This window comes from Botryllus schlosseri, chromosome 10 (assembly GCF_051294905.1).
Source record: "Botryllus schlosseri isolate E-star chromosome 10, Bs_hap1, whole genome shotgun sequence".
Classification (NCBI taxonomy): domain Eukaryota; kingdom Metazoa; phylum Chordata; class Ascidiacea; order Stolidobranchia; family Styelidae; genus Botryllus; species Botryllus schlosseri.
In genome coordinates this window covers 17721971-17734037 of record NC_137245.1, presented here as the reverse complement: position 1 = coordinate 17734037, position 12067 = coordinate 17721971, and the positions used below count along the sequence as shown (strand labels likewise).

The 12067-nt window shown below is 41.0% G+C and overlaps 1 protein-coding gene and 1 long non-coding RNA gene across 3 annotated transcripts; one reads left to right on the top strand and one right to left on the bottom strand.

Annotated features, from left to right (window-relative positions):
- Positions 1-2330: 2330 nt before the first annotated feature.
- Positions 2331-3732, top strand: LOC145448455 (uncharacterized). The gene is made up of 2 exons (XR_013917920.1): positions 2331-2865; positions 2935-3732. It is a non-coding gene; the product is annotated as an uncharacterized LOC145448455 (long non-coding RNA).
- Positions 3733-6762: 3030 nt separating this feature from the next.
- Positions 6763-8848, bottom strand: LOC145448454 (uncharacterized). 2 transcript variants are annotated; one of them, XM_080326838.1, is made up of 3 exons: positions 7862-8848; positions 7637-7796; positions 6763-7347 (listed from the first exon to the last, which is right to left on the bottom strand). In XM_080326838.1, the coding sequence occupies exons 1-3, from the start codon at positions 7998-8000 to the stop codon at positions 7011-7013; spliced, it is 636 nt and encodes a 211-aa protein (XP_080182964.1). In that variant the 5' UTR covers positions 8001-8848; the 3' UTR covers positions 6763-7010. The 2 variants fall into 2 exon arrangements, with proteins under 2 accessions (XP_080182964.1, XP_080182963.1); XM_080326837.1 differs by having other exon boundaries at positions 7637-7799; positions 7862-8196.
- Positions 8849-12067: the final 3219 nt, after the last annotated feature.

Sequence of the window (12067 nt, the reverse complement as noted above, 5' to 3'; positions counted from 1 at the left end):
ACGGGCAATCAGTCGCCAAATTGGCCTTGAACTCGCGTGGCTGACTTCTCCGTTATTCTCCACTGCTTCGAAACATCTTCCGATACGTCCCGATCTCCGCTTTCCTTGTATTATATAACCGCCCGCTATGTCATCTCATCGACGGGCAATCAGTCGCCCAATTGGCCTTGAACTCGCATGGCTGACTTCTCCGTTATTCTCCACTATTTCGAAACATCTTCCGATACGCCCTGATCTCCGCATTCTATATTATATAACCGTCCGCTATGTATATTTCGCGGAGCCCCGAACTCCGCTTTCAGTATCCGTCCGCTTTGTCATCTCATCGACGGGCAATCAGTCGCCAAATTGGCCTTGAACTTGCATGGCTGACTTCTCCGTTATTCTCCACTGCTTCGAAACATCTTCCGATACGCCCTGATCTCCGCTTTCTATATTATATAACCGTCCGCTATGTCCATTTCGCGGGGTCCCGAACTCCGCTTTCAGTATCCGTCCGCTATGTCGCGCGTGTCTGTAAAGGTTAATGACCGAAAGCTCCGCTCTCCGCTTCCTCCGCTATCTCCGTCTTTTAGGAATCGGCATTTTTGGCTCTCTCCGCCGTCTCCGTTGCCTCCGCGTTTTAGGGTCCGTTCTCCGCTGCCTCCGCTGTCTCCGCTGCCTCCGCTTCTCCGTCTTTTAGGGATGCCCGTGGAGCCACGCGAAATGACGGGTCGTTCCATGACAGGTGGTCTCGAACGCGAGACATGAGGACCTGTTGTGTGGATTGTAGCATGGATATTGAGCTGTGTGACGGCGCCGGCCGTATCTTCGGATTCAGTCTCATAATTGCAGTCTTGGATTGGGCAAGAAAGCTTCGGCATGGTTAATCCGTATTAAGTTTGATCATGTGCAACTTTGCATTTATTCATAGGTTAAATACCGTAATAAATGATCAAACTGAAATACAAAAGAACAGTTGCATCGACTAGCCTAATCCCTATTGCTCCAACAACTCACAAGACGTGGGTGCTAATACATACATGCACACACGTCGCACAATCACAACAACAAGAAGACGAGATCGCTCATGCGTTTAGGGAAACTACTAGAGAGAGAGAGATAGCAGTAAGAGATAATCACACACCCTATAGGCCTTATTGACGTCAGCTTGCAGGCAGGCATTCCACAGACATCGTGAAAATGTCATTTACTATTATACTATGCACACTTGGCACGAAAAATCACATTTTCAAATATTTAAATAAAATAGTTTTCGTGCCGGGCATAATTTGTAAAAATAATGAATTATAGACATCATGTGAGAGGACGCATGATAACATCGTGAAAGCTGTCAGGTTATAATATTGCAGCTAGTGGACCTTTGACGTGCCACAATTTTATGTAGAATATTTTAGAATTTACTAAAGATTGACCTGATATCAGAGCATGTGAGCGGTGTAGCCTAATCGAGGTTTCTGATATAGTCGTGATAAGTGGGCTATTGTTACTGTCATTGCCACATTCAAATTAAACCAGCGTTAGATTTTTTTCGATTACTATATTGGAACAGATTAATAACAACTTAAATATAATCATTTTTGTTCCATCGTAATAACATTGTTTCTTAAGCTTATTAGCGATCATAGCCCTTGTGCTTTCAGTAAGATAGGCTACCCCGTGCCCCTTTTCATTTTTAACCCTTTTGAAGGGGGGCATATTTTGCAGAATTGACCAACACTTTTCAAATTCATACCGTGACCTCACCGTGACTTGAATATGGTCTGTTGCAGTTTAAAAGTGGGCGGAGTATAGTCCTCTACCGTTTTCGCCATCGATCGACACAGAATGACATGTCTAAGTTTTCTTTATAAGACTGAATAAACAAAATTTTTCTCTAAAAAATCTCTCTCTCTTTCTCATTTTCCAAGGCTGACCCCCGGGATGGCGCCAGAGAGTCAAAAATGATGCTTCACTGCGTAGCCACCGTTGCCAGGTTTCGAACAAGCCGTCAACCATGGCCGTAAACCGCTCGGCTCTACCGATATTAAAAAATCAAAAATACCTGAAAAATTCACATATGGGCGTGGTCAGTGAGTGGTCATAATGGTCAAGTTCCAGATAAATACCGAATCGGACCCCTACCGCCAAGTTTATGGCATGAAACAACGAAGAATACTTTCTCTTGTCATATCCAACCATTTTCAGTCATAGTAAACCAGTTTATGACTCATATTTCGGCACAAACTTGAACTTTACCTTGACTAAGTTCGTAAAAATCACCGAAGCGTGACCACAATTAATAGACCCCCTCATAAAACTCCCCAGAACAAGGTTTAATGTTCAAAACGATGAAAAGTTGCACTATAGAGGATGTAGGATGGAGTGACGACCCATTGTTCTCCGTTTAGGCTGGCTACGCTTGAGTGATTAGGGACAACGCGCGTCGCTAAGGTAAATAATATCAGCTGCAGCACTTGTGGAATGGCATTTTATTCCGCTGTTAGACGATTTTCTCGCGATTTAGTTATTCGCCAGGTCTGTTCTCATAACAGGTGCAGTTGAACAGTTAGTGTACGGAATATGGCGACTCATTGCGCGATTTAAGGCTGCAGTTACTCTAATAAACGGGCTAGTAAAGAACAAAAAATATTATTCTTCAGGATTCGTAGACCTGATTTAGTGCCGGAAGCAGATGAGAGGAAGCATCATGAATATCTTATCCATTAGAAGCTGCCTAATGGTCCCAGTGAACCTGATACTCGAATTTACCGAAGGAGGTAGAAAAATGACCCGCAGTTCGGGAGCAACTTCCAGAGAAACTCCAACACATAGAAATCAAGGATGTTGTCCTCTCATAACAAAAATTAAGTAAATCATACAGGGGTAAGTAATCATATATCGAGTGATTGCAGTTTTAAACATGATTCACATATACCCTTATATTTTATGCAGACGTCTGGAGCTTCAGTAAGAGAAATGGTAACTTGTTCATCGAAGAATGAGGATATGATGAAGAAATCGCCAAGTTTATGTATCAGTTCCACTGCGGTCGTTGCCCCGAATATTTCAATGACTTCTTAAGCTCGGAATCAAAAGCGCACAAGTACAACACACGCGCGTCCACGTCGTCCAAATATCATATGATCGACCGAAAAGATCATCGCTCTATCAAATATGCCGGACCTGATGTGTGGAACAGTATCCCGCCGGCCATCCGACAGTCGACAAGCATGTCCACATTCAAGTCGAAATACAAGCAATTACTACTAAATAAATACAGTCCATCCTCAAGATTACCGGACCACGACTGACCTATCGATCTCGCTTTCCATGACATGCCGCCCTATTCTTTGTCGCTTTCTTTTTCTATACTATCTTCTTTACTTTCATTCAGTGTGCATGCCTCCTCTTGACATCGCCTAGGCCAAGGTGGGTGTCAGATTCCATAGACTACTCCTAGTCGCTTCGACATCTTCCTGTCTTTTCATTGTATCACATTTTTTGTGGTGTATTGAACTGATAAAATTGTACTAATCTTGAGGTTGCCTACATTATAAATTGAATGAATTATGGGTGATCAATTCATATTATGTTACCATGAAACTATTTTTCAGGATTTTTCTTTCAAGCAGTCTGATTATTGACTCAGCTGCATTTCATGGATAGAAAAGTTCAGCCAACCGATTCAGAATTGTGATTTGAAATTTTCAACTCTTCAGCAATTTTTGAATATATATATGCAATTGCTAATGTCTGTTACTTTTTGAAATTTGGCGTATCCAATGTATAGGTTGGGAATGAGACTTTGTGTTGGTGTACAGAGCTCCATAGTGTGAAGTTGTAAGTTCGTAACCGATTTTTTTTTATGACGCTGTTGAGCAACATTGACGAATGTGCTAATTTGATACCATTGGTATATCTGTTCTCAGTATGGAACGATTCTACGGCATACACAGTCTGCAGAAAATATGATCTGAAAACAAGGTACAACAGAAAATATCCAAACAGACAAAGTACTCCATGTGGTTCAGATGATGATTGTTCAACTGTCCAGGACGATCTTCATTTAAATTAGAATAAACCCGAATATTTTCAGCTGACACTCATCAGGCATGATCGTCAGCAACTAGTAGAGAATTGTTGTTGCTAGCAATTATCCCCAATGAGTGTCAGCCGAAAATATTGGGGTTTATTTCAATATGATTTTATTGTATGTTTGAGCTCTGTACCTTCAAGAGTCTATTCAGTTTTCAATAAATATCTTTTAATTTACAGGTGATTTGCATTGAGAGACGCTGCCGGTCGGTATTAGTGTAAAAAGCCAACACACCACGTCAAGGTTCCAACCTTTGCATTGGTTTCCTTGGCGACAGAAGGAACCCCTATGGGAATAGGCAGCACTCGTCCCATAGGGAAAAAAACTGTTTGGAGAAAGGCTAATTTTCACCTACTTTAGATACCTCCTTCAATCCATCACGTAACCCTTTTGAATATTTAGAAATTTTGGCTTGCTTTTTCTGAAAGGCATAGCGAACAAAACTATGTTAAAAAATCCTATTAAAGTGCATCACGGACTTGTCCAGTACATCCTCCACGATCTCCACACTTTCATAAGTCTGTAAAACTATTAAATCAACCCACTTTTGATATCAATGGTCTTGACGAATTTATCCGAGGATACTGTTTACTGCTTGTTTTGATGCTTCCTTTCCATGGAGAATGAAAATCTGAATAGAATACCAGTGAACTTACCTGTCGGATATTTTAGGCGGTATTTCTTTCTCTCCATTATCTGGAAAAATTTGCCAGCACGGCATGTAAAAACCACTTCAGGAGGATGAATAATATTTGAAATGTACTCAAGTAGTTACTGTTGCAATCCCTCTTTATGGCATTTTAAATCATACACATGATGGCTATAATCCCTAACTAAAATCTTACTTTACAAAATTGAGAGTGCAAAAAGTAAGTACTGTTGCCTCACCTTTACTGTAAGTTAACAGGTAGTGAAAAAAAATAACCACCGGTAGTACATGTAAGTGGGTAAAATCTGCTAGAGTAAGCCTATATCGGCTACTTAGAAAATGTAGAAGCAGGGCCTACTTTGTTAAGGGTCGATCACACACAATGCGACCAGATCAACAGCGATCGATGCGGCGGAGCATTTCTTTGTATCTTTATCTTAATGATCGCGAGCGCGATTCCGTCCGAATGACTATGCGACGAGAGGGCGATGGTACCTATTTTGTTGCTGTGGTTGTCGTGCTGACATATCGTACGAGGGCAGTGAGCGATGCATGTGAATGGCGATTGTGGTACTAGACAAGAAAGACAGAAGGCTTTTGGTGATGTTGTTGCATAGCGATTGGTGTAATATAACTAGTCTGATTTGAACAAACTACCCATTTTGAAAATTAAGTAGTTCTATACCGGTAGTTGCGCATTTTTCAAATCCAGTAGTTAGTACAAATCTGTGTGCTGTGGTACATTTGCTTTGGGCAGAGTTGCGGGTACCTCTGTATCTTCATATCACATCAATGACTCTGTATTTATACCTTGCAGTGTATTTATATCTTGCAGTATGATATTAACTCCTGATCAGAAGAAAGCCTTGGCAATTTTGTGCATTCGAAGAAGATTGAAAAAAAAAGATGCAGGCCAGATCGATCTGGGTGCATCCTATTTTACAACGGCGGGAACAGCTAGGAGAATATCACAGGTTGGTCAAGGAATATGAATTAGAAAGAGAAGCGCATTATTTCGACTACTTTCGGATGAAACCACAGCAGTTTCATTATCTAATCCAACTGATTGGAGAAGATATCGCCAAACTCGATACCAACTGGAGGAAAGCTGTTTCTGTAGAGGAAAGATTGGCTGTCACTTTGAGATTTCTCGCGCATGGGGACTCATTCAGAACAATCGCTGGATCATATCGCCTCGGCCGCTCAACTGTATGTAACATTGTTCATGAGACTTGTGCGGCGTTATGGAATAACATGCGATGGACATATATGAAAACTCCATCCTCTGCTTCTGAGTGGGTTGAAATAGCAGAAAAGTTTGAAGAACTGTGGCAGTTCCCAAATTGTGTCGGAGCAATCGATGGGAAACATGTTCAGATGGAATGTCCCGCAAATAGTGGTTCATTGTTTTACAACTACAAAGGAACTTACAGTGTGGTTTTGATGGCGGTTGTTGACGCAGAGTACAGGATCCGTTTCGCTCAAGTTGGAAGCTATGGACGCGAATCGGATGGAGGAATTTTCCGCGATTCACCATTTGGGCGTGCACTAGCTGCAAATGAACTGCAGCTACCTGCAGATCGGGAAGTTGAGCCAGGAAAGCCTCCGTTGCCATATGTATTTGTTGGCGATGAAGCCTTCCCCCTATCATATCACCTGATGAGACCATACCCTGGAAAATACCTGGCCCAACCGAGATACGTTTATAATAAACGACTATCTCGGGCACGGCGTGTCGTGGAGAATGCGTTTGGCATCCTCGTCCAACGTTTCCGGATTCTACTAAAGCCTGTCCCCCTAAAGGTCGAAAATGTGGATAACATGGTCAAGGCAATTTGTTGTCTCCACAATTTTCTGCTCAAACATTCGCCCAACTATACCGAATCTTCTACGGATGATATCATTCCTGAGGATCGTTCGATGGATCATTATACTGGAAATTCCACTACTATTGCAAAAAACGTTCGAAATGCCTACACCGACTATTTCAATAGTCATCCAATCATTCACTGAAACTGAATTCACTGAGTACATGTTGAATTCACTGAGTACATGTATTGGTTTGTTGTTCAATGAAAACATTACAGCTGAATTCACTGAGTACATGTATTGATTTGTTGTGCAGTTAGAACATTACGTTTCGCCTTCGAAATACACTGCGTAATTTCTTCTATCACTTCAGATCTCTTAGGTTCTTCGATGGTCTTCAGTGATCCTGTGATAAATCTGGCAAAGTAGTCGAGTTCATCAGAATCTTGTTTCAAGTGTTTGAGAACAAGCGAATCAAAGTCGTCTAGCACCTCCGTACGCTTTCTCGCGGGAGTCATGCTTGTGTTCTGTGTTGAAGATAGGCTTGATATTTTTGAAGAGACTGATAGGCGGCTTGAGTTTTTTGAGTTTTTTGAAGAGGCTTGAGTTTTTTGAGTTTTTTGAAGAGACTGATGGCAAGGGAGAGCTATAGCTTTCTTGTGTAGGAGATGACAACACGTCCCCGGTAGATTCCAGATCCGTAGAATTTGATTGAGCCTCGATAGCTTCAGCTTCAGGATCTAAATCTGCAGAAACGGGTTCCTCCTGTACTAACTCGATCATGATCGTTTTATCCATGTTACTGGATGTCCTGCAAAAAGAAGTGAATTTGTAATGTGTGCGAGAAAATCGGTAGTCAATGATTTCATAGACTCGTAATATTATTCATCATACGGCCTAATCATCCCCTTGATAACATTTTCATCAAATATAAATACACTGATTGCGATATAATGAACATATAGGCATAGGTTATTTGATGAAAGATAAATTAAATAAATATAACGGTGAAGATGGAAGTTTCGTGTTTTATTGAAAATGAGATGAAACAAGGACAATTCGAAGAAAGGAAGATGGTATGGTATGCGAACCAAACTTACGTTCTTGACTGCACATACGGTTCGATGAAAGCCATCTGCTTCTGAAGGGGCCACTCACTGATAAAGCTTGCCCCTGCTCCACTTTTCTTCAGTCTCTTCCCATCACGGCGATTCCTCATGTACTTCTGCCTTAAAGAGTCCCATTTAGCTTTAGCCTCTTCTGCTGTACGACAATTAATTAAAAGATAAGATAGACATAACAGTAGACAATATTTCATTTCTCACCTGGTATGTTCAAGGCCTTGCCAATGCTTGTCCAGCTCTGTTCACGAAGAGAAGACTTCCTGTAGGACTTTGTCGATTGGTCATATAAATGCACATGCTGCCTGACCAACGAAATCAGCGTCTCTTCGAAATCATACATTATTCCAGTTCTGCAAACTATTCCTGTGCATAGTCAGCCGAAAGCTTCGCTGGAGACAAACTTTCGCGCGGTTACTGGACTCGCGCAGCCTGTTCACTGTTTTGTTCAGTGTGGCCACCCTGTGGCTGTGGTTGGAGTGAGAACAAAACCGCGCGTTGGAATGTTTGATTGTGTGTGATTGACCCTTTACTGACCACCTCAGAAATTATTACGCATCTCGAGAGCCTAAATTAATGAATACCATATTTACGTCATAAGTGAATATCAAACCATCTACTATTTTGACAATATTTTGCAAATGATAATTCCTTACAGGACTCATGCCGATTGACACCAAAAGCAGAAGTAATAGGCTCCTCCTCTTATACACGCACCAACTCATCGAAAACCTTTAGCAAAACCATTGCAGCACCTAATTGTGGAAAGCCAAACAACGAAGAAGCTTGGTGGCAAATGTTAGATTAATATTGGTAAAACTGGTTCAATAACGCCAACTCCACAATATCTGGAATTAAGCTCCTCTACTCTATGGATGATGAAATAGAATCTAGATTAAGCTGCTCGAATGGTGGAACTGATTTTATCAAGCATTTGGCTGACTCACATGCAGTCCTCAGTATGGAGATCGCTCTATAATCATCCATGTTGCTGTCGGGAGTTGGATGATCATGGGATTTGCCGTGTTTTTAAGCTCCTTTATTGTGGGAAAATTGGCAGAACATTCTGCACACGAAGCTCCTCTCAAGTTATCCAAGCCTCCGAAGAAATATATAATTTCTTCCGTCACTCCCTCCCAATCCTCCCATATCATTTCTTCATCCATACCAATCAGTCCACCAGACTTATAGACATATACAAGTCCCAAATTAACAGCGCAGTACTCACCTACTGGCTACTTACCGTACACAGTTTTGATTCGCAACAGAATATCGGTCCCTAAGCACTAGACCATGACCTATCTAAAGCGTCATAATGCATTCAATTGAAGAGAACAATGGGGCGTCACTCCATCCTACATCCTCTATAGTTGCACGGTATACCGTACAAGTTGACTTCTGATGTTCAGGCAGAATTTTCGACAAAATTTCCCACTCGGAAAATATCTGGAAATTTTAGGTGATAACCAATTTTTTTCCGGTTTTCGTAATTTTTTTTTCGTTGCGAACTGAAATTTTTGAGTAAGGTACCAAATGAATGAGAAAAATCTCAGCTTTTCAAAAAACCAAGAACCCGATGCCTACGGCGTGTCAACACGGAGAAATCGGTCACAGAGACATATGCCCTACTTGATCACCTCTTGTCGTTACACTAACACTGTTGCCCTACCTCGCCCAGACATTGCTTCATTGATCATTTGCTACCATTGTTTAATTTTTTTTCTATTTTCCTTTCGTAACTAAACATTTTTTTACAGCCAGACTGTTCTGAGTCAAGTGTACCTGTTTGATGCTGGTGTGATCAAACTAGATGACCTTCACGGTCTTATCGATCATTCCTATCTAATACCGAATACTGTGCACGCATATTTTCCGTACCACCATCACTGCCGTTTGTTATGTATTTTGGTTCGATGAAAATAAAGACTCTCTCTCTCTCTCTCTCTGCCATATCAGATATGATACACCCCCTTCAAAAGGGTTAACACCAGTTCTGGTGGTACCAATATAAAAATGAGAAAACCCATCCACATAAAATCGCGCGTAGCGCGAAGAATATTTTCCAGTTGACTAAATTGGTCCATAAAATATTCCACAGCATATATAAGCCCATTTCCTCAATGCATCTCGTACCCCCTGATGTGCTGCTTCGTACCAGGAAGGGGCTACGGACCCCTGGTTAAGAACCCCTGGAATAGAAATGAACGTGAACAATTGCCGAAGAATCCAGCTGTGGAGCGTACCACTACCTCACTCACCACCGATAATAACATGAAAATAGAGAATATATATATATATACCCTACGCAACACAAGCTACGGGCTTTTGATATATTACTATTCCCCATGACAGTTTCATAGATTGTTGTGTCCGTACGATTACCACAAGTCAATATTCCGAGACGCAAGCTCTTCTCTGATTTTACCGTTTGGCCCGACTAACTCGAGTCATTTTTAGTTTATCACCCGGTCAAGCCAAAATCGAGTAATTTGACGAAAGGTCGTACCAAAAAACAATCACAATTTTCAGTCACAAATCATCAACGAATCATGTTTTATCATCGGGATGCGAACCTGAAATGTGACGTAATAGCGATCTTCCACTGCACGGTAGATTTTAGAAGTGATGTGATGGTGAAGTTTTTTTAGATTTCAGGTTTTTGTAGTAGTTTTAGAATGAATTTTACGTTCTTAAATCCAAAAAAAGATATATGACACTTGAATATATTGTCGAAGACTTGAAATTCCGAAATGACTTCACGGGCTGCATGTGGCCCGCGGGCCGCGTGTTTGAGACCTCTGCAGTACAGTGTATACTACACAATACACTTGCACATACGCTAGGGTTACCATATTTTGGAAATCTAAAAAGAGGACACTTTTTCAGAATTTTCAGACTTGCAAAACCGGAGTAGAATTCTCAAAAAATGGTAAATTTTTCCCAGTTCGTGGTCGGTTGACTAAAGAAAAAAGGTCAACTTTCTCGCTGTGTGCCCAAAATACAGTTTTCAAATTTTTCTTCACGCTTCGAGTGTTTAATTGTCACACGATTTCTTGCTTGGTAGCCTACCCCCTACTGAAAATGAAAAACAAAACGCCTAATTTACCCGATTGAGTCAACTGTATTCGCAATTACGGGAGAAAGTATTTTCGCATTTGCGCTCGCATAAAGATCGTCGACGGTGAAATGTAGGCACAAAATGATTGTCGCATATAATCGGAGACCTTCGATATCGATGTGTCCAGAAGCCGAATAGTCGTGTCCTTGCAAACTGAGCCTAGCCGGCAGTATACAGTAGACCCGCAATATACTCAAGTAATAATATTATTGACCTAGTTTATTTATAAACTTTGAAAATTTTACCCGCTTGGCGCGGCTAGTGGACCGCGCACTCGTTCGTCAATTGCATGTGCCCTTATAGCCGAAAAGGTTGGCCATTCCTGGTCTATATAGATTACTAATCTACCCATAGGTTAGTTATCTATAGTAATCTAGAGCAGTGGTTCTTAACCTGGGGATAATTACCCCCAAAGGGGTAATTTGCCAATTTTCGGGGGGTAATTCGAAGTGACATTTCTTATAAACTTATGAAGCTGCACTTATAACGTAAATATTAATGTAGGCTAACACATATTTCTGCGAGCTTGTATATTTTGTTTCACTTAACATGCCATGCCTGCTCTGATATCATAGTAACCAGAACCAATAGTGATTATGAATAACAGGGCCGAATGTAGTTTAGTATAATGCTATAGGTAAGTCCAATTTATTTTGCAGTAGTGAGGATCATATATTGTTACATATGCTGGCAAATTGAAAGACAACAAGGGCCGACTAAGTTCAGCTTTACGCCTATAATGCAGTAACAATATCGTAAAAATATAGTTGTTAGTATTGAAAAGTGTAGTGGTCTAGTCCAGTCAGAAAAATTATGTCTGACATCATCGAAATGCCTTCCAAGAAAATAGGGGAAGATGTTGTAACCTTTTGGGTTCACCTTATAAATGAATAACCATTTTTCGTCATAATAGCGTTGAACTTTCTGATTGAATTTCCTTCAATGGTGTCCATAAAAACGAAATAAGTTTGCGATTGACAATTGCATGGGATGCTATCTATTATCCTCCCCTTTTCCTAGATTTGACCACTGGATAACACAAAAACAGCATCAGCCTCCCCATTGATTTGATATTCTCAACAGGCATTTCAGTGTACATTATGACGTCACTTTGAGTGCAAGCTGTAATTTGTTATTTTTTGAAAAGGGGTAATTGCATCCTGTCATTTTCTTCTTGGGGGTAACGGTGTGAAAAAGGTTAAGAACCACTGATCTAGAGTCTGTCAGCCGTCAGTAACATCCGATGTAGCAACGAAGACATAGGTGCCGCCGTGCGGGCTTGTGACGTCATA